Genomic DNA, 23409 nt, shown 5'->3' on the forward strand with positions numbered 1-23409 from the left:
AGAGAAGCTACACAAAAATGAGGAAGCTAGTTAAATGGAAATTAAAAGAAACAGACACAAAAGTGACATGCCTGGAAGCTGTATGGAAACTTTTTTAAAACATTGTAACAGAGGCTTAAACTAAATGTATACTCCAAATTATAAAACACCATAAAATGCCATCATGGCTAAAAAGAGTAAAAGAGGTGGGCAGAGACAAAAATACATCCTTTAAAATTTGGAAGTCAAGTCCTACTGAGGAAAACAGAAAGGAGCATAAACTCTGACAAGTCAAGTGTAAAAGTATAATTAGGTAGGCCAAAATAGAATTTGAGGAGAAACTAGCAAAAGATGCAAAAACCAACAGCAAAAAAAATATTGTTTTTAAGTATATCAAAAGCAGGAAGCCAGTGTGGCCACAGGACAATCAAAGTGCTAAAGGAGCACTCCAGGAAGACCAGGTCTTTGCAGAGAAGATAAATGAATTCTTTGAATCTGTCTTCACTGCAGAGGATATGAGGGAGATTCTCACATCCTTAAAAGCAGCAAAGAATCCTGTGGCACCTTATAGACTAACAGACGTTTTGGAGCATGAGCTTTTGTGGGTGAATACCCACTTCGTCAGACGCATGCAGTGGAAATTTCCAGGGGCAGGTGTACATATATGCAGGCAAGCTAGAGATAATGAGATAGTTCAATCAGGGAGGATGAGGCCCTGTTCTAGCAGTTGAGGTGTGAAAACCAAGGGAGGAGAAACTGGTTTTGTAATTGGCAAGCCATTCACAGTCTTTGTTTAATCCTTAGCTGATGGTGTCAAATTTGCAGATGAACTGAAGCTCAGCAGTTTCTCTTTGAAGTCTGGTCCTGAAGTTTTTTTGCTGCAAGATGGCCACCTTAAGGTCTGCTATGGTGTGGCCAGGGAGCCTGAAGTGTTCTCCTACTGGTTTTTGTATATTGCCATTCCTAATATCTGATTTGTGTCAGTTTATCCTTTTCCGTAGCGACTGTCCAGTTTGGCCGATGTACATAGCAGAGGGGCGTTGCTGGCATATGATGGCATATATTACATTGGTGGAGGTGCAGGTGAATGAACCGGTGATAGTGTGGCTGATCTGGTTAGGTCCTGTGATGGTGTCGCTGGTGTAGCAGAGTTGGCATTAAGGTTTGTTGCATGGATTGGTTCCTGAGCTAGAGTTACTATGGTGCGGTGTGCAGTTACTGGTGAGAATATGTTTCAGGTTGGCAGGCTGCCTGTGGGCGAGGACTGGCCTGCCATCCAAGGCCTGTGAAAGTGTGGGATCATTGTCCAGGATGGGTTGTAGGTCCCTGATGATGCGTTGGAGAGGTTTTAGCTGGGGACTGTATGTGATGGCCAGTGGAGTCTTGTTGGTTTCTCTCTTGGGTTTGTCTTGCAGTAGGAGGCTTCTGGGTACACGTCTGGCTCTGTTGATCTGTTTCCTTATTTCCTCATGTGGGTATTGTAGTTTTGAGAATGCTTGGTGGAGATTTTGTAGGCTTTGGTCTCTGTCTGTGGGGTTAGAGCAGATGCGGTTGTACCTCAGTGCTTGGCTGTAGACAATGGATCGTGTGATGTGCCCAGGATGGAAGCTGGAGGCATGAAGGTAGGTATAGCGGTCGGTAGGTTTTCGGTATAGGGTGGTGGTAATGTGACCATCACTTATTTGCACTGTGGTGTCTAGGAAGTGGACCTCCCGTGTAGATTGGTTCAGGCTGAGCTTGATGGTGGGGTGGAAGCTGTTGAAATCGTGGTGGAATTTTTCCAGAGACTCCTTCCCATGGGTCCAGATGATGAAGATGTCATCAATGTAGCGTAGGTAGAGAAGGGGCGTGAGTGGACGAGAGCTGAGGAAGCGTTGTTCCAGGTCGGCCATAAAAATATTGGCATATTGTGGGGCCATGCGGGTGCCCATAGCTGTGCCACTGATCTGGAGATATATATTGTCATTAAATTTGAAATAGTTGTGTGTGAGGATAAAGGCACAGAGCTCAGCAGCCAGTTGTGCTGTAGCATCATCAGGGATACTGTTCCTGACAGCTTGTATTCCATCTGTGTGTGGGATGTTCGTGTAGAGAGCCTCTACATCCATGGTGGCTAGGATGGTGTTTTCTGGAAGGTCACCAATGCATTGTAGTTTTCTGGAAGGTCACCAAAGCATTGCAGCGACACCATCACAGGACCTAACCAGATCAGCCACACTATCACCGGTTCATTCACCTGCACGTCCATCAATGTAATATACGGCATCATATGCCAGCAATGCCGTCTGCTATGTACATCGGCCAAACTGGACAGTCGCTACGGAAAAGGATAAATGGACACAAATCAGATATTAGGAATGGCAATATACAAAGACCTGTAGGAGAACACTTCAAGCTCCCTGGCCACACTATAGCAGACCTTAAGGTGGCCATCCGGCAGCAAAAAAACTTCAGGACCAGACTTCAAAGAGAAACTGCTGAGCTTCAGTTCATCTGCAAATTTGACACCATCAGCTAAGGATTAAACAAAGACTGTGAATGGCTTGCCAATTACAAAACCAGTTTCTCCTCCCTTGGTTTTCACACCTCAACTGCTAGAACAGGGCCTCACCCTCCCTGATTGAACTACCTCATTATCTCTAGCTTGCCTGCATATATATACCTGTCCCTGGAAATTTCCACTATATGCGTCTGACGAAGTGGGTATTCACCCACGAAAGCTCACGCTCCAAAACGTCTGTTAGTCTATAAGGTGCCACAGGATTCTTTGCTGCTTTTACAGATCCAGACTAACACGGCTACCCCTCTGATACTCTCACATCCTTTTAATTGATAAATTAAACAGAAATAAGTCACCAGGACCAGGTGGGATTCACCCAAGAGTTCTGAAGGAACTCAAATAGCAAATTAAAACAATGAGGAGACCGGTGACACCTTAAAGACTAACAGATTTATTTGGGCATAAGCTTTTGGTGGTAAAACATCACTTCTTCAGATGCATGGAGTGAAAATTACAGATACAAGCATAAATATGTACCAGTATATTTATGTTTGTATCTGTAATTTTCACTCCATGCATCTGAAGAAGTGATTTTTTAACCATAAAAGCTTATGCCCAAAAAAATCTGTTGGTCTTTAAGGTGCCAACTGATTCCTTCTTGTTTTTGTGGATACAGACTAACATGGCTATCCCTCTGATACTAAACACCAAATTGCAGAACTACTAATTGTTGTATGGCAATTATAGGCCAGTAAGCCAAACTTCAGTACCAGGCAAATTGGTTGAAACTACAGTGAAAAACAGAATTAGCAGATCCATAGATAAACACAATATGTTGGGGAAGAGTCAACACAGCTGCTGTAAAGGGAAATCATGCCTCACCAATCTATTAGAACTCTTTGAGGGTGTCAACAAGCATGTGGACATGGATGATCCAGTGTATACAGTACATACAGACTTTCAGAAAGCCTTTGACAACATTCCTCACCAAAGGCTCATAACCAAAGTAAGCAGTCATGGGATAAGAGGGAAGGTCATCTAATAGATCAGTAACTGGTTAAAAGATAAGAAACGAACGGTAAGAATAAATGGTCAGTTTTCAAAATACAGAGTGGTAAATGGTGGGGTCCACCAACAATCTGTACAGGGACTGGTGCTGTTCAACATCTTTATAAATGATCTAGAAAAAGGGATAAACAGTGAGGTGGCAAAGAGTGCAGATTATAAAAAATTACTTAAGATACTTTAGTTCAAAGCTCACTGCCAAGAGTTCCAAAGGGATCTTACAAAACTGCATATATGGGCAACAAAATGGGATATGAAATTCAATTTTGATAAATGCAAAGCAATGCACACTGGAAAACAATCTCGATTATCCACACAAAATGATGGGGATCTAAATTAAATGTTACCACTCAAGAAAGAGATCTTGGAGTCATCCTGGACAGTTCTCTGAAAACATCAGCTCAGTGTGCAGCGGCAGTCACATAGTGCAATGGCAGTTAGGGCCATTAGAAAAGACGACAAAAAATATCACACCACTAAATAAATCCATGGTACAGCCACACCTTGAATACTACATGCTATACAGGTTGCCCTGTCCCAGAAAAAGATGCATTAGAATTGGAAAAAGTACAGAAGGGCAACAGAGAGTAAGGAAGTGTTATTTACCCCCTCACATAACACACAAACCAGCAAACACCCAATGAAATTAATAGGCAGCAGGATTAAAACAAACATAATGAAGCACTTTTTCATACAATGCTCAGTCAACCTTTGGAACCCATTGCCAGGGAATGTTGTGAAGTCCAGAAATATAACTGGGTTCAAACAAAAATTAGATAAATTCAAGAACGATAGGTCCATCAATGTCTATGAGCCATGCTGCTCACAGACAGAAACCCATGCTTGGAGTGTCCCCAAACCTTTAACTGCCAGAAGCTGGGACTGGAAGATGGGGGATGGATCACTCAATAATTGCCCTGTTCTCTGTTCATTACCTCTGCAGCATCTGGCACCAGCCACTGTCGGAAGACAGGACGCTAGGCTAGACTGACCGTTGGTCTGACTCAGTATGGCCAGTCTTCTATTATAGAATGGGGGTGGGCAAACTTTTTGGCCCGAGGACCACACCTGGGTATGGAAACCGTATGGCGGGCCATGAAAGCTCACGAAATTGGGAGTTGGTGTGTGGGAGGGGCTCCGGCTGGGGATGAGGAGTTGGGGGTACAGGAGGGTACTCTGGGCTGGGACTGAGGAGTTTGGAGGAGGATCAGGGCTGGGGCAGGGGGCTGGGGCACAGAAGGAGATCGGGGGGGCAGACTCCAGGTAGTTCTTACCTCAAGCAGCTCCCAGAAACAGTGACATGTCCCCTCTCTGGCTCCTACACAGCGGTGAGGCCAGGCAGCTCTGCACACTGCCCTGTCCACAGGCGCCACGCCTGCAGCTCCCATTGGCTGCGGTTCCCAGACAATGGGAGCTGCGGGGGAGGTGCCTGGGGTGAGGGCACTGTGCGGAGCCCCCTGGCTACCCCTACACGTAGGAGCCGGAGGGGGGGACATGCTGCTGCTTCCGGGAGCTATGCAGAGTGGGGCAAGACCTCGACCCCGCTCCCCGGCTGAAGCGCCAGAGCAGGGCAATCCCCAGACCCCACTTCCCAGCAGGAGCTTGAGGGCCAGTTTAAAACATCTGGAGGGCCAGATGTGGTCACGAGGCCGTAGTCTGTCCACCCTTGTTATAGAATCATAGGACTGGAAGGGACCTCAAGAGGTCATCTAGGCCAGTCCCCTGCACTCAGGGCAGGTCTAAGTATTATCTAAACCATTCCTGACAGGTGTTTGTCTAACCAGCTCTTAAAAATCTCCAATGATGGAGATTCCACAACCTCCCTAGACAATTTATTCCAGTGCTTAACCACCCTGACAGTTAGGAAGCTTTTCCTAAGGTCCAACCTAAACCTCCTTTGCTGCAATTAAACCCATTGCTTCTTGTCCTACCCTTAGAGGTTAACAACAACAATTCTTCTCTCTCCTCCTTGTAACAACCTTTTATGTACTTGAAAACAGTTATGTTCCCCTCAGTCTTTTTTTCCAGAAGAAACAAACCTATTTTTTCTATCTTCTCTCAAAGGTCATGTTTCTAGACCTTTAATCATTTTTCGTGCTCTTCTCTGGACTTTCTCCAATTTGTCGACATCTTTCCTGAAATGTGGCACCCATAACTGACACAATACTCCAGTTGAGACCAAATCAACACAGAGTAGAGTGGAAGAATTACTTCTCGTGTCCTGCATATGACACTCCTGCTAATACATCCCAGAATGATGTCCACTTTTTTTGCAACAGTGTTACACTGTTGACTCATATTTAGCTTTTGGTCAACTATGATGCCCAGATCCCTTTCCGTAGTACTCCTTCCTAGGCAGTCATTATGTTTTTAAAGGCCTGCTGGAGGGTATATTTATTTAGCAGAATTGCTAAGTTAATATTTAGGGTTTTTTGATGTGTAACTAATGTACGTAAATATTTAAAAGTATTCTAGAACAGCCAAACAAAAAGATTTTATGAGTTCATACATCAACCCAGATTTGCCTACTGGGAAAAGAGGTATAATTTAAGCAGCACTGCACTTGGCTGCTAACACACAAGTACTATCCAAACACAGAATGAGAGTCAATGTCTAGATAGCTAACCCCAGTTCTAATATTTTTTTAAATAAAGATGAGTGGATAAATACAAAGCAATAAGTAAGTTTCAATGAGCTGGGTTTGGATATATTCCCAGAAACAAAGGGGAAAGTAGTCTAGCACAAGAGCAGAGGACTGGGGGTTGAGACTCCAAGTCCTTTTTTCATCTCTAGCACTGACTTGCCAGATGGTCATCAGCAAGTCTCAACTTCTGTCCCTGAGTTTGAACAACTGTAAAATGTTATTACAGTGCCTCTCTTATTAGGTATACTTAAGCTTGGAAGGATTAGATTGTTATTGGTAAATGTCAATAAACGCTGATTTTGAGCATACAAATAGAAACCAAGGAAAAACTACTACTATGGATAATAATTGAAATGTACAGACAGGCAAGGCAAGAAAAGTGCTGCTTGAGAACTTAGAGTTTGATTGAAGGACTTTTACTTTGTATATTTTGATATGTGATATTTACAATTTGTGTATTAACTATTAAAAAGCTTTAAAACTTTTTGAATCTTATCTACTGTCATTAAGTTGTCTGACCCCCCTTATATATTCCTCCCATAATTTCTCACAACTGTGAAAACGTAAATAGAAAAAATCCTTACAAATAAACATCCTTATATGTCAAAGTTATGAAAAAATAAAAATCAAATTCTTGCAATCCTAGGTATAGTAAGGGTTTGTAAAGCACTCTGAACCCTGAGGTACTCTGAATTAAATTATTAGCTTTCATGCTAAACCAAAAATCAATTTAAATAGAGTATTACACATGCTGTTACAGTTTAGCTGCTCAATTTCAGACACAAGGTTGACTTTCAGAGGTGTGGGGCAAGCACAATTTCAGCAGCAGTTACAGGTATACAGCACCTCTGAAATTCACACCTCCTAGTATCTCAAATTGGGCAGCCACAGTAAAGAAACAAAAACAATGTGTGTTTGAAAATTTAGATCTAAGTCTGTCTAAATATACCATTTTCCAAATCAATACTTTTTTAAAGAATATAGGTTAAATTGCCTACAAAATAATGCTTTGTACATTCACGACATAAGTACGTCCATTTGAAATCAAATACCTTCCAAAACATTAATGGATCGAAGTATTAATCCCCATTATATAGATAGGGGAACTAAAGTACAGGGAGATTAAGTGACTTGCTCTGGATCACACAAGAAGCCTGTGCAATGTCAGGCTAGAACCCAGATCTATCTCCTAATCTTGTATTTTAAACACTATGTCATGTCACTATGCCCAGTTACAATATTTTTAAAAGTTGTCATTTAATTTAAACTAGTGCTTCTGCTCAAAATGGCAGATCAATAGCAATATTATGGAACAAAACCTCTATTTACTCCAGTCAACCTTTGTAAACTCATTTATGATCACATTATGTGTTTTGAAATGGTTTTGCTTTGGCCACTAAAGCTTAATCAACCTACTTAACTGATCATTTGTGACTCAATTCCAAAACCTCTGCACTGAACTATAATTAATGCTAGGTTTTTGTCATGGATAGTTTTAGTAAAAGTCATGCACAGGTCACGGGCAATAAACAAAAATTCAAGGAAGCCTGTGACCTGTCCCCGACTTTCACTAAAAATATCCCTGACAAAAGGGATAGGTGGATTCAGCACCCACCACTGCTGGGCTCCTGGGTCCCGCACTGCCATGGCTGGGCAGCTGTGGGGGGTCTCTCACCAGACCTGGGGCTGGGAGCCGTGGGGGCGGGGCTGGCTAGGAGCTCCAGCCCCAGTGCAGAAAATGTCTCAGAGGTCAATGGAAGTCACAGATTCCGTGACCTCCGTGACATAATCATAGTCTTAATGATAATGATCCACCCCATCACATATCCATCCATTTAAAGCAATTACTAACTTTTCCTTCCTGCTCAAACCCAGTGCATGTTCCCCTTTGTAATGTCTGCTTAGCCTTACAACACAACAGCATGCTATAAAAAGGAGAAACCCAATCACAAGAGATGAATGAACCATTTTCAATCTGTGAACCACAATAAGAAGTTATTGCTTCTTACTTCAAACATTCGCTGCTATAATATTCTATCTGCTGTGTAGAGATATTTCTCTAGAGGCCACTCCATCAGTATGTTTTCCTGGAGAGAGACCATTTTTCTTCATTTGGCCTACTGGAAGCTGTCTTAATATGAACCATAGTTCTAACCCCTAACCATTAAGCAGGGTTGGGTTCAATTACATAATGTTCCTTTTGAGACCTAACAATATTGATTTCAGACTAACAATTAATGCAACTGTAGATTCATTCAGAGCATCAGAATATAACGCCAACATATTTTTCAGGTCAAAGGCCCTGTCCACATTATTCGCTAGCACAGTTTCAATGACAGTAGGGACAGTATCAAAGATTTCATTGTAGAAGCTCATTCTATGGCCTAACTTTTTATGTTGCCCAAATCCTGAAAAGGGAGTGATTTTAAAGCTATTTTGTTTAAGTCAGTCAAAAAAACCCCAAAGTACTCAAAATTAGGGTGTACACTTTCACTAGACTCCTGCTCTGCTCATTGACTCAAATGGGCAAGATACCACAGTGAGAGGGCACTTTATAAATACCTAGATAGCTAGGATGCAACTTACATATAGATGAAAGTGTAAGAAGTGTGACAACAATTTGGGTGCAGCAATGGGGAACTTGACCAGAACTGTTTGCAGGTAAACTTCTAATTCCTTCTCTCTCTTCTCCACCAGACTTTTGGAATTTTTCCCAATAATCTTCTTTGGAGGCAGCAGGTTTTTATCTATCTTCTTTTCTGAAACAAGCTATAGAAACAGATACATTATAAGTTATCACCCGAAGTAGTTTTTGATCTTGCAAGAATGATGTAATATTGTACAACTTAAGATACTAACAGAATGTTTTCTTTTTCCTGTAACATTTCTCTGAAACTGCAGTTACTTGGCTACTTATCTCAATTTCTATAAATTTCAGACAGTTTTTTTGGAGGGAGATAAGAATAGAATATTAGAACATGAAAACAACAACAGTAAGTTTAACAATAAGTATATTTTGTGTTGGCACTCAGCGTCTGCAAACTTTTGAACCCAATCTTCCCCAGTCTCCCCAAAAACTTCTAGTACAGCCACCAGCATTGTTCCACAAGATTAGGGGTAGTCAACTGGCAGACCACAAGCCAAATCCAGACTGCCAGATGCTTTTGAATGGACTGCAAAATCTTTTTATTTACTTATTATTTCGGGGTGAAAAATGTTTCTCTGGAGTTTGGACCTTGAATTCCATATTTTGATATTGCTGTTTTAAATAAGTACAGGTTGGTAGGTATTAGAAATTACTATCCAATGGCTGCTCATTAGTAACCTATATGAAGCAAGTCTTTGGTCTGAAACCAACTTCTGGTGAATAGATCACATATGGCACTCTCAGCAAAGAGTGTAAGGATTAGAGTCTGCATGGTTGGTTCTAGGGTTTGGTGACAGGCAGATGCTAACTTCCAGGTGGTGCCATACTGCTTTTATTTGTTTTTGTTTTGGACTAATTAAGCAGGTTTGTTTGGATTTTCCCCCCCTCTGATGACTGGATAGCTGTGGTTGGGTTTAGGGTTGTTTTTTTTTTTTTTGGGGGGGGGGGGGGTGTTGATCTGGGAAGCAATGAAAACATTTTTCACCTTGGCAAGCCAAATGGCCGGGGCCCCTCCTAATAGTTGAACTACCTTCTTATTGGCCGATATGGTCCCTCCAAGGGACTATAGAAGAGGCAGACTGTATTGCTTGTGCAGTGAGGACTTCATTTTGCAATCCAGTTAATCTGCTCTTTCATTAACAATACAGCCCAAAGGCCAAATATCCCTTACTTTGAATTTTTTTAAAAAGGATGTCAGTAAGCTTGTACCATGGACCAAGATTTGACAAATTATTTATTTTGCAAGAGCTCAAGACCAGTCTTCTGATCTTTACCTTTTCATGCAAGTCATGGAAGTCACTGTAACGATGTTTGACTGTCCACTGATGACTCCCAACGCTGATTTGAATAATGTATACCTAAAGAAAGCAAACAGCAGAGTTAGGTACTTGAGAAGCATTTAAACTCAGCTACCATTTATCTGTGTGATTTAAAGGTGAATCATAAATATTTCAAAATCCCATAACTTTCTGCACTATGCTCTGAACATTTCCTCTAGCCATGATAAATCGTTCTTCAGAAGCACCTTGCACAACCCTAAAAGCTAACATCTCTCCTCCAGGTCTACCAAAATCATGCCCAGTGTGACAACCTAGCATACACCATAGACTTCACAGCTACCATGCAGAGCTCTGAGAAGCCTAGGCAAGTACATTCAACGATTTTTCAGTTTTTTAAATAACTGTATTCCCTTTGAGGGTATAGAAACTGAGAAGCCAGACAAGATCAACAGAATTACTTAAGGTCCAATGAGCTTGCTCTAGCTATGACAGAGCTTCACGGCAGGTGTGACTGTGCATGATGGGCCATTATAGTTAAGCTGGAACCAATTGACATTGGTGGGACCCAAAAAGTATTTTATTATGGATGTGCTGAATAGGTGAACTTAAGATTTTCATTTGCAGATGACCTTTTACTAAAGAAAACTTACAAGCCACCTTCTGACGGATTGGAAGGAAGCCATCAGGATGAAACTTGGAAGGTGCTGGAGGAAGATAAAGGGGCAGCAGAGGTGAACCCTGAACCAGTAGAACCAATCTCCATGTGTACAACAATGGGAAAACACAAAACTTAAGGCATCACATCTGTTCGATGCGCATGAAGTGAATAATCAGCTGATCAGCGAGCCTTGAAATCACTTGATATCAGGAATGTGGAAGAGACTGCAGGTCATGTGGTCCCATTTCACAGCTGCTGGAACTCAATGAAACAAGTCTATCACTAATCACATTTAAAAAAAAATTAACTCGTGATCAGTTTTCAAATCTTCTTAATAAATGAAGAATGCCTTTGTTTTATGTAATTAACCCAGAAGACTAGCATACAAGATATTAAAATATGCTACAATTTACACTTTAAAAGTCGTCAAAGACACTTAATTGTTCATGAAACATCAGAATTTATAGTATGTTAGCATGCTGCAAGAAAAATGAGTTCTACAACAGAATGCAATCAAGAAGTCTACCTAGTGCACAGCAGCTGCTACAGAAAACATTGCTTGGGTGTTTGAAGTACAGTAATGAAAAAACAGAAGTTAGGTCATACAAAGAATTACAAACTCCTCTGAGTATTGTGCCCAATTATAAAGTCTCAAAGGGCATGGTGGAACTTGCACTCCATGAGAAACTGTAAAGCATACAGGTCTACACTGAAAACACTGCATAGACGCAGATGCACCTGTCATAAACAGATAGCTAAGGGTTAATGTCTCTTTCACCTGAAGCACCTGACCAGAGGACCAATCAGGAAATCAGATTTTTTCAACTTTGGGTGGAGGGAATTTTGTGTCTGAGGTCTTTGTTTTCTGTCTGCCTGCTTTCTCTGAGCTTTGGAGAAGTAGTTCTGCTTTCTAATCTTCTAAGTGTAAGGACAAAGAGATCAGATAGTAAGTTACATGGTTTCTTTTCTTTGGTATTTGCATGAATATAAGTGCTGGAGTGCTTTGATTTGTATTCTTTTTGAATAAGGCTGTTTATTCATATTTCTTCTACGCAATTGACCCTGTATTTTGTCACCTTAATACAGAGAGACCATTTGTATGTATTTTCTTTCTTTTTATATAAAGCTTTCTTTTTGAGACCTGTTGGAGTTTTCTTTTCTGGGAAATTTCAGGGAAATTGACTCTGTACTCACCAGGGAATTGGTGGGAGGAAGAAATCAGGGGGAGATCTGTGTGTGTTGGATTTGCTAGCCTGATTTTGCATTTCCTCTGGGTGAAGAGGAAAGTGCTTTTGTTTCCAGGACTGGAAATGGAGAGGGGGAGTCAATCTGTTTGGATTCACAGAGCTTGTGTCTGTGTATCTCTCCAGGAGCACCTGGAGGGGGGAAGGGAAAAAGGATTATTTCCCTTTGTTGTGAGACTCAAGGGATTTGGGTCTTGGGGTCCCCAGGGAAGGTTTTTCAGGGGGCCAGAGTGCCCCAAAACACTCTAATTTTTTGGGTGGTGGCAGCAAGTACCAGGTCCAAGCTGGTAACTAAGCTTGGAGGTTTTCATGCTAACCCCCATATTTTGGACGCTAAGGTCCAAATCTGGGACTACAGTTATGATATGGTGTGCAGCGGTTACGGGATAGACAGAATCCAGAAGCTAGTAGAAATATTTTATTTTTCTTTTCTCTGCTAGGGGCTTTTTAGCAGAGAGAAACAGTTTGGTTTTAAAAAGGGAACCAGAGAGAATTTTTTTTTCTGCTCTCTCTGGCAGTTTGTGGCTTGCATAATAAGCAAGAAACCATTAAGGTGCTATTAAGAGTCTTTTGTCACACAATAGCACTCCCATTGAGAGTCATTACCAGCACTATATACATGCAAATAAAGTGGTTTTTCTAGTTTACGCTAGAGGAAGAAAAGGAAAAAAGCACTGTTGCTAGGCAGACTCTAGGAGGCAACAGAGCCTGCAGTGCAGAAGATAAACACCGGAGGGCACCCCAACCCAAGAAAACAGGAACCATGACTTCTAAGGCAAAAATTGAGGCCAAAGAACAATTCAGAGAAGCTGAACACAGGCGACAACTGGAAATAAAACAAAAAGAGATGGAGATGAAAGAAAGAGAAGAACAGATCAGAGAGGCAGCCTACCAAAGAGAACAGGCAGCCAAAGAGGCAGCACACAAAAGAAAACTAGAAGAAGAAGAGGCAGCCCACAGAAGACAGATAGAACTCCAGAGGGAAGCCCACCAACAGGCCATGGAATTAGAAAAGGCTAAGCAACAGACTCCAGCCAATCCTAACAACCCATCGCCAATTATTGCTCCACAGCACAGGAAATTTCCCACCTACAAGGCAGGTGATGACACCGAGGCCTTCTTGGAAAATTTTGAAAGAGCCTGTCTTGGGTACAGCATCCCCGAAGACCAGTACATGGTAGAATTGAGGTCACAGCTCAGTGGACCTTTAGCAGAGGTGGCAGCTGAAATGCCTAAGCAGCAAATGAATGACTATAAACTTTTTCAAACCAAGGCCAGATACAGAATGGGGATAACCCAAGATCATGCCCGTCCGCGCTTCAGAACCCAAAAGTGGAAACCAGAGGTGTCATTTCCCAAACACGCCTACTACGTTGCAAAAAACTATGAGGCCTGGATAACAGGACACAACGTTCAAACCTTGGAAGAACTGCACCTCCTCATACAAATGGAGCAGTTCTTGGATGGTGTTCCTGAAGACATCACACGGTACATACAAGATGGAAAACCCAAAGATCTCGCTGAGGCGGGGGAGATTGGAGCCAAATGGATGGAAGTGGCAGAAAGCAAGAAAGCTACTGTCAAGGGGAACGAATACCCCAAGGGGCACACCGACCATAAACCCTACAACCGAGGACAGCCAAAGACCCCACATACAACCCGAGTAAAGCCACAGACGCCCTACTCTTCCACCTCACCAGTCTCCAGTAACTCACCTCGGCCCAGTGACCCATCCGATGGAAGATGCTTTAAGAGTAATGAACTGGGACATATCAAGGCCAACTGTCCCAAGAACACCATGCGAGTGCAATTCATTACACCACCATCACACCAAAGATCCCCAGGCCCAGATGCCTCTCAAATACCCTTGGAGCGAAGGGAAAATTTGAGAGTGGGCGGAAAGAAGGTTACTGCGTGGAGAGACACGGGGGCACAAGTGTCAGCTATCCACCAATCCTTCGTTGACCCCAAATTCATCAACCTAAAGGCCAAAGTTACAATTTACCCCTTCATGTCACAAGCTGTAGACTTGCCTACAGCTCAACTGCCTGTCCAGTACAAAGGCTGGTCAGGAATGTGGACTTTTGCTGTCTATGACAATTATCCTATCCCCATGCTACTGGGGGAAGACTTGGCCAACCAGGTGAGGCGGGCCAAGAGAGTGGGAATGGTTACCCGTAGCCAAACCAGGCAAGCTTCCAGACCCATTCCTGTTCCTGAACCGTCCACAGAGGCCCCGTCTGTGTTACCAGAGACCCAGACAGAGGTAGTGGACCCGGATTCCATGCCAACCACTGAAACAGCCACAACACCTCCAGTCCCAGGCCCGGAACTGGAACAGTAACCAGCACCAGCAATTGCAACCCCATCTTCAAACTCAACGCCAGTGGGCGCCAGCGAGCCAGAACTGGCAGAAACAACAGACAGCCATACCCAAAAGGCTCAGCCAGAGCCTGAAATACCCTCAGGTGCACCAGCGGAGAGCGGTACACCAGCAACGGAAACAACCCCATCACCTACATCGCTTCCAGAGGGACCAAGCCCAAGTCCACAGTCTGAGGAAGAACTGGTGACCCCAGCCTCAAGGGAACAGTTCCAGACTGAGCAGGAAGCAGATGACAGCCTTCAGAAAGCTTGGGCGGTGGCACGGAGCACCCCACCGCCTCTCAGCTCTTCGAATCGATCCCGGTTTGTTATAGACCAAGGACTTTTATACAAGGAAATTCTTTCTGGTGGACACCGGGAAGAATGGCAGCCGCAAAAACAGTTGGTGGTTCCAACTAAGTACCGGGGGAAACTCTTAAGCTTAGCCCATGATCTTCCCAGTGGCCATGCTGGGGTGAACAGAACCAAGGACCGGTTGGGGAAGTCCTTCCACTGGGAGGGGATGGGCAAGGACGTTGCCAAGTATGTCCGGTCTTGTGAGGTGTGCCAAAGAGTGGGAAAGCCTCAAGACCAGGTCAAGGCCCCTCTCCAGCCACTCCCCATAATTGAGGTCCCATTTCAGCGAGTAGCTGTGGATATTCTGGGTCCTTTCCCAAAAAAGTAGTGCTTAAGTCAAGATGCTTCTACGCTGGTGTGGTGTAGTTAATACACCTCTGCTCTTCCGCCGACATAGCGACGTCTACATTGGGGGTTAGGTCAGTATAACTGTTCCTCAGGGGTGTGGCTTTTTCATATCCCTGAGAGACATAGTTATACCAATTCTCAGTATAAACTGATAACCTGCAGCGAGGAGGAAGGAATTTATTCCTCTCGCCTAACATAATAAAGTACTGCACAATTAGCATAGATGCATTATGGAAGACTCATATTGCCTGTTGAAGCAACAAATATTGGCCACTTTGTTAAAAGCAAATGGATAAGGATACGATCAGCAATGGATCTGAACAAATGAACATTTTTAGCGGTACTGATAGGAGTCACAAAACGCTATTTTAAAATTACTGCAATAGGATTCCTGTGTAGACTTCATTCACCGTGTATTAGCACACATATACACACCCCTAAAAGCATTAGCAACCAGAGTATTGGTGAATCACTTCACAGTAATCCACACTGTCATATCTTACTCAGTAAATATGAAGAGCGCCTTGGATTTCCTGTAGTGTTTCAAAAACTGATATAGAATTAACTATCAATTGTTAAAGCAAAAATCTGATTAAAAAAAGGTTTGTCAGACTAATGTTTAAAAATATTCCTAACTGATTTTGTTTGATCCCACTAATACAATAGGGCTGACTATGCTTACTATATTAAGAGTTTTCATGGGCCGTGTGTCTATCGAGCCATCTGTTGGAATGATATAAACAAACTGAAAAAGATGACAAAATTACATCATCAGGTATGGTCTTGCAGACAAAAATTAACTTACTGCAAGAGATCTTTGCATGCATTTCAGCCATACACAGGTTTTTTATTAAATCTCAGAACTGTTTACAACCCGACAGTTCACTGGCTTGCCCCTCTGAGCACAACTCCCGCTTTGCAGGCAGTCTCATTTTACCAGATTGCTGTGTTTAGTGAGGGGCTCGGTACCCTTCACCATACACTAATTGTCTTGGACAGGTTAGATTCTCTCTTAGAAAGTCTTCAGTGTATTTATAGACCAGTCATTTTTTCATGCTAATACTCTTACAGTACTAAGCACAGGCATCTCTTCATTCTTGACATGAAGCTGTTTATTCAGTCTAGTCACTTCAAGTTTTTAATTTGTTTGAAATGTTTATATCGGAGAAAGACCTATATTTAGCATGCATAACAAATAGCTGATAAGAATTTTGATTTTTTTTTTAAGGTTGATGTTATAGTTCGGAGTTTTATATCCTAGATACAATTCCTCTCAAGCTCATAAAGAAAATGTTATATTAATTTAGTATTTCAAAAACAACAGTGTGATTTTTAACCCCATTTGCTAAAGAGAACATCAGTGCAACAGCCTGATTCCAGTTCACTTGCTCTAGGTGCAAGGAAGTAGCTAGTCTCACATTAGAGACTTGAATGATTTGTACTTCCATAGTAAGTTCTACCCGAGGATCTCAAAGCATAGTAGATGTTAATGAATTATGCCTAACACAATGGTGAAAATGGCAAGTATTTTCATTTTACAGATGGAGAAACTGGGATTTGCCCAAAGTCTGGGGCAGAGGTGTGCAGATCACCAACAACTTCCCAATTCCAGACCCATGATATAACCATAAAATCACATTTCCTCCCTAATAAAGCTACAAGTAAAAATTCTGTATCAATACACAAAGCTGCAATAATTTCCTCTAAAAAAATCAAGATAAGTATTTAGATTAAAAAATGTTTGCAATTGCCAGGAAACGCAGGAGCACATAACTGAGGAGCAACAAACCAGGTGTGTGGGGGAAACAAATGCAGTGCTAGTGGTATGAGAGTTGTCTTCAACCAGGCAACCTTCAGTGAGCATCTAATAGCAATGACACAAATAGGAAGGACAAAGCTGTGGTATACCTAAAGCTTACATTGCAAGCAGAACAATACAAAGGTAGTAAAAAGAAGAGAAAGCCCTGACTCTTCACATTTTCATTGATAAATGTTTTCAAAGACCAAGGGAGACTCAACAGCACATTTAGTTTCTGTCAGGTTAGCTTTACCCAGAGGTTCTCAAACTGGGGGTCAGAACCTCTCAGTGGGTCACAAGGTTATTACATGGAGGGGAGGGGTCGCAAGCTGTCGGCCTCCTCCTCCAAACCCTGCTTTGCCTCCAGCATTTGCAATGGCATTAAATATATAAAAAAGTGTTTTTAATTTATAAAAGGGGTCGCACTCAGAGGCTTGCTATGTGAAAGGGGTCACCAGTACAAAAGTTTGAGAACCCCTGGTTTCATATATAATCCTTCTTTCCATTCCTCAGCACCTGTAACAATTTCAGTGAGGACTGCTAACATGTGTTTAAGCTACCTAGAACAGTTGTCTTACCCCTGATGATATTTTACAGGACAAAGCAGTTATGAAGATACAGGCATTAAAATGGCTCTTGACATTTTTCCAGTCTATGTGACATTCTTGAATTCAGTAGTCTCATGGGGTGCAAGAAAATAAGAAGAAATCATGCTAAAGCATGCTGATTCTTTTAAAACCAACATCATAAAATAAAAGTTCATGCAGAAAATTCAAAGTGGAGGTGGACTTTTGCCTTATTTCTTCTTTATTTAATTCAGTGTTTTTAATAAAGGTGCAACTTATTAAAACCCAGCACCAGGCCATTTAAAAAAAAATGTTTTAAGGAGAGAACTTAAAAATCACAATATAAATATTGTTACCACTACCTTGGATTACCTAAAGTGGAAGTTACAAAAATTCAGTTTGCTGCTAATTATATTTTTTCACATTTTTCTCAAATTGGAAAAAAACAATTAAACCATTTCACTTTTGTGCAGCCTCTTTCACTTTCAGATTCTCAGTGTTGCAATGTTTGAGTTCCAAACACTGAAGGCAAATGTTTTATTTTGTTAAAAATGTGTAGACTTTTAAAAAAATGTATAAAAACATTGCTATTGCCCTTAGGTTTTATAAAAGCTTGATTTTATGTAATTTAAATTTTAGGTCAAATCTTTAGGAAACACTTGGGTGTTTGAGAACTAGAAGAGGAGAAAAAATTAAGTCATGTAAGTATACTTCGCTTTTCTGCTAACACTACAGTAGTAAAATAGGATACAAAGATGTGATCCAGGGATGAAGAACAAATACATTTAGTACAAACGCTTTCCATCTAGGCTCCGTTACTCTGTCAAGATAGGAAGTGGACTACAAAGTAGAGAGAGGTGTGGAATCAAGGTTATGAGACCCCCTGTTTCAATGTTTAGATAATGCTTCACATCTCTAGCAGCCTTGTATAGTCTGTTATATAACATCCATCTGCAGAGTCTGCTATATAACATGAATCTCTATTTTGCAGTGTTAATCCTGTCAGATTGTGCATGCTACACCCAAAACAATATCAGGGAGGAAGAATCTACAAAAATATTAAACAAGTCTCTTACCTTATCCACATAACATGGCACCAACATACTAAGATTTCCAGAATCTCCATTATCATTAAACAAAAAAACGTAGAAGTTGCTCAACAACATCATTACCACTTCAGTTCATAAACAAAGCAAAAAGGTTCTAAATTATCACAGTGCTCTGGTCAGGATCTCCCAATGCATTGTGTGGTCTTTGTCTTTTAAAGTAAGTTCCTTGGAACAGGAACTGTCTCTCCAGCTATACAGTACACTTTTAGCACGTCAACAACAATATAAATATACAAAAAATGCTTGTTACAACTAGGGGAAGAGGACTAGTCAGAACATTGATAAGAAAATTCTTGATAGGTTTTCTAACAAACTAACATGCTGAATGCTCCTCTTAACCAAGTTAATTGAAATATTCAGCAGATACCTATGTTTTGATTTACTATCCCCAATATAGAAGTATCCTGTACAGCAGTGGTTCTCAACCAGGGGTCCTGGACCTCCAGGGGGCAACAAGCAGGTTTCAGGGGTGCCACCAAGAATGGCTGGCATTAGACTCACTAGGGCCCAGGACAGAAAGCTGAAGTCCATCCGTGTGGGATACAGCCCAGGTCCCAAACCCCACCACCCATGACTGATGCCAAAACCTAAGCAACTTAACTTCACAGTGCCCCCCCATGGTGCGGGGCCCCAGGCAATTACCCTTACTACCCCTTAACACCAGCCCTGGCTTTTATATGCAGAAAAACCATTGTTGTGGCCCAGCTGAACCATGGAGTTTTTATAGCATGTTGGAGGGGCCTCTGTCATAAATGGATAGTTAAAAGTTAATGGAACAGAAGTATTTCATATCTCTTTTGCCTGTAAAGGGTTAACAAGATCAGTGAGCCTGGCTGTCACCTGACCAGAGGACCAATCAGGGGACAGGATACTTTCAAATCTTGAGGGAGGGAAGTTTGTGTGTGTGTGCTGTTAGAATTTGGTTGTTGTTCACTCTGAGGGCTCAGAGGGACCAGATGTGCAACCAGGTTTCTCTCCAATCTCTCCGATACAGGCTCTTATATGTCCAGAATAGTAAGTATTAGGTAGATAAGGCGAGTTAGGTTATGTTTGTTTTCTTTATTTGCAAATGTGTATTTGGCTGGGAGGAGTTCAAATTTGTATTTTGCTGAAAGGATTTTTAATTTGTACTTGTTTACTTAGGCTGGGAGAGTATTCCCAGTGTCTATAGCTGAAAGACCCTGTACCTATTCCATCTTAAATTTACAAAGATAATTTTTACTGTTTTTTTCTCTTTAATTAAAAGTTTCTTGTTTAAGAACCTGATTGTTTTTCTTATTCTGGTGTGAGACCCCAAGGGACGGGGTCTGGATTCACCAGGGAATTGATGGGGAGAAAGGAGGGAAGGGGGAGAGAGAGGCTAGTTGCTCTCTGTGTTAGGATTACTGTCTCTCTCAGGGAGAGTCTGGGAGGGGGAGAGAGAAGGGGGGGATGCATTTTCCTCTCTGTTTAAGATTCAAGGAGTTTGAATCACAGTGATCTTCCAGGGTAACCCAGGGAGGGGAAGCCTGGGAGAGGCAACGGTGAGGGAAAGGATTTACTTTCCTTGTGGTAAGATCCAGAGGTCTGGGTCTTGGGGTTCCCCGGGCAAGGTCTTGGGGGGGACCAGAGTGTACTAGGCACTAGAATTCCTGGTTGGTGGCAGCGCTGCAAGTACTAAGCTGGTAATAGAGCTTAGAGGAATTCATGCTGGTACCCCATCTTTTGGACACTAAGGTTCAGAGTGGGGGATTATACCATGACAGCCTCGGAAAGAAAAAGGTTGAGAACCCCTGCTGTCCAGGCAACACAGTGATTGCTCTTCAACAGCAAACAAATTTGCTTGTCACATATGACTCATTGCAAAGTGTGGAAAACATAAGGAGAATAGTCACATTACACATATTTAAAGGGACAACACTAACCGGAAATCTAGTCAATTTAAACAGTTACAGAATTTCAAGCACTACATCTGAGTCCTTCTGCCAATAAGTGGTTCAACACACTTTCCTATTTAAAAACTGTGTGAAGGTTCACAAACACAGGTGCTGGAACTAGGGATTCTGCCACACCCGCTGGCTTCAAACAGTTTCCATCTTATACAGGGTTTATAGTTTGGTTCAATGACTCTCAGCAACCCCATCATAGAAATTGTTCCAGAAGCCCTGTTCACAGAGGTACCGTGGAAAAAGACAGGATTTTTTTTTCAAAAAATTTTTTCTGCTACAGTAAGAATAGATGTTACTTGTAACAATAGCAGGTAAAAAAAATCAGAAACGGCCACTTTTAAGTTGATAGTGTCCCTTTAAATTTTCTAAAATTTTTCTGAGCACTTCATTCTGTGTGCAGAGTGAAGTTTGTGCAGCCATACTGATGGATTCAGTGAGAAGAGATTGTTCTAATCATAGTAAAATAGACTAGTAGGAGAACAAATTTTTAGTTATATAAACAGAGCGATGGACATGTGCAATTACTTTTTTTAATTCTAAACAGCTTCTTCCTGAAAAACTGAAAAACAGATCAAGGAACTATTTTATATAGCGTAACTCCTATATACATAGTTTAAAAAAAGAATTTGTATGCTACATATGGCATTTTAAATTCCTTCCCCAAGTTGTTAAGTAAACTTAGAAATGTTTACTGAGAATTTTAACCCCAATCACCCTCCTTGAATCATCTGATTTTCCCCAGGAAAACTCAAAACTTTTCAACTGGAAGATAGGTTTAAAATGTTTTCATTATGTCAACCACTAAAATCTTTAATTTAGTCTAAGTTTAAAAGCTATCTTCCCTTACTGACATTCTCATAGCAAATACATGCTAAGAACATGATAGCCACTCATACAAATCCTGCTACATAAAAGGCATTGCTTTGCTCCACAGGGCTAAATTTTCAAACGAGCTCCTGGGCCAGATTTTCAAGGGCTCAGCACCAGCAAATGGGGCCAGATTTTGAAGAAAGGCTCATTCTCCAGTGTACTGAGCACTTTGGAAAATCTGGCCCCAACAGTGGGGACTGGGCACTTTTGAAAATTCTGCTCTTCCTATCCCTAGGGCAGTAGAGAGAGGATTGAAATGAGGAGGATATCCAAACTGGCCACATCGCTATTCCAAGACAGCACTCAGACAACTCCCTTCCATACTCCCCGAGGAGACCCTGAGCTAGGTACTAGCGCTCTAGGGGGTAGGGTGACCATATGTCCCGATTTTGGGGTCTTTTTCTTATATAGGCTCATATTCTCTCCCCCCCCTCCACAAACACACACGCCCCATCCTGATTTTTCACATTTGCTGTCTGGTCACCCTACTGCGGGTTGTCCTGTTCCCCTCCCACCAGCCTCATCTCACCCATAGGACCTGCTGGCAACCTACTCCCCTCTCTGCTTCCCACGATCCTATTCCACCCCATGTATGGGACAGCGCCCTCGGCTGGTCCCACTCCCCGCCTCCAGCCCCATCCCCCAACAGGTCCCAGGGCCGGCCCCCGCCCTCCAGCGTTACCCCCACACTGGTCCCCGGGAGACGGCCCCCGCCCTCCAGCGTTACCCCCACACTGGTCCCCGGGAGACGGCCCCCGCCCTCCAGCGTTACCCCCACACTGGTCCCCGGGAGACGGCCCCCGCCCTCCAGCGTAACCCCCACACTGGTCCCCGGGAGACGGCCCCCGCCCTCCAGCGTTACCCCCACACTGGTCCCCGGGAGACGGCCCCCGCCCTCCAGCGTTACCCCCACACTGGTCCCCGGGAGACGGCCCCCGCCCTCCAGCGTTACCCCCACACTGGTCCCCGGGGGCGGCCCCGATCCCATTGGCCCCTCACCGTGTAACTCTCCACCAGCTCGGAGCCGAGTATCCGGGCCTCTTTGGGCGGCTCCTCACCCTCCTCCCCGGCCCCCACCGCCGCCTCCATCCCTTGTCCCGCGGGGGGCGGCTGTCCGAGCTCCGGCTGCGCGACGCTCACGCGGCCGCTCTCCTCCGCCTGGCCCCGGCACCGTCTCCCCCCGTACCAACCGCCGCCGCCATGTTTGTTTGCATCCCGCTCTGTCTCTCCCCCCTCCCCCGGCCGCCCCACAGGCAGCGGCCCGCCCCAACCACGGCAACTTTATTGGGAACCTGCACCGCGGACAGGCACACAGGAGGGGCGGGGCTTAGGACCAGGCGAGTCTGAGGCAGCGCTGGTGGCCAGAACGTAGCACTGGAGGGGCGGGGCCTGATGCTCAGGAGGCGGGACCTTCAGTTTAGGGGCGGTGATATGACTCAAAGGGCGGGGCCTGCAGTTTATGGGCGGGGCTATGGAACAGGCCAGGAGGGTTAGTCATGCAATACACTCTACCTAGTAAATCATTTTCAGGAGCCAGTAGTAGGAGCTTTCTTCAGTGCATACCCTCCCTGGTACATACGACTGGAAATAAAAAGAAATATGGTAGAAAAGAGTGATATTTACTGTTGTAATGGCGGATTGAAGTCTCACTCATCTAATGGTAGCTGCCCTGCCTTTCAGGCTGATGACAGCATAAGAATGTAGTAATGGCAGCTTTCACAAGCATCTCAACAGAACAGCTCTGTGAGGAAACCTTGCCCCAGAGTTGCCCCTGCCTGACATGGACAGGCGCTTTAATCAGAAGATTGCCATAATTAGAAGGTTTCAGGGTAGCTGGAAATATCAATTTAGGCTGAACAGAGAGAGTGGAACAGTTTCTGACCTCAGCGACAACAATGTTAATCCATAGGGCCAGATCTTCAGTTAGTGTAAATCGGCATAACTTCTTTGACTTCACTGAAGCCACTTTGTTAACTCCATTTACAGCAATAAGGATCTGGCCCATTGACTGCATTGTAGTCCAAATTACACCAGTGTCACTGAAAACAGAAT

General features: G+C 43.1%; 1 protein-coding gene across 8 annotated transcripts in view; it reads right to left on the reverse strand.

The window, feature by feature from the left end:
- NISCH (nischarin) overlaps positions 1-22629 on the reverse strand; it is a 63644-nt gene extending 41015 nt beyond the window's left edge. For 7 of the 8 annotated variants that reach the window (XR_007774993.1, XM_050957719.1, XM_050957723.1 and 4 more), the window contains exons 1-3: positions 22357-22629; positions 10110-10193; positions 8775-8957 (exon numbers count right to left, since the gene is read on the reverse strand). Coding sequence is in view for 7 of the 8 variants with exons in the window: in XM_050957719.1 (XP_050813676.1) it covers positions 8775-8957; positions 10110-10193; positions 22357-22446 (357 nt within the window). In the remaining variant the exon portion in view is untranslated. The remainder of the gene's footprint in view (positions 1-8774; positions 8958-10109; positions 10194-22356) is intronic. The other variant, XM_050957718.1, reaches the window with a different exon arrangement.
- Between the last annotated feature and the right edge of the window lie 780 nt (positions 22630-23409).

The sequence above is a fragment of the Gopherus flavomarginatus genome, chromosome 6 (genome assembly GCF_025201925.1).
Source record: "Gopherus flavomarginatus isolate rGopFla2 chromosome 6, rGopFla2.mat.asm, whole genome shotgun sequence".
Taxonomy (NCBI): Eukaryota; Metazoa; Chordata; order Testudines; family Testudinidae; genus Gopherus; species Gopherus flavomarginatus.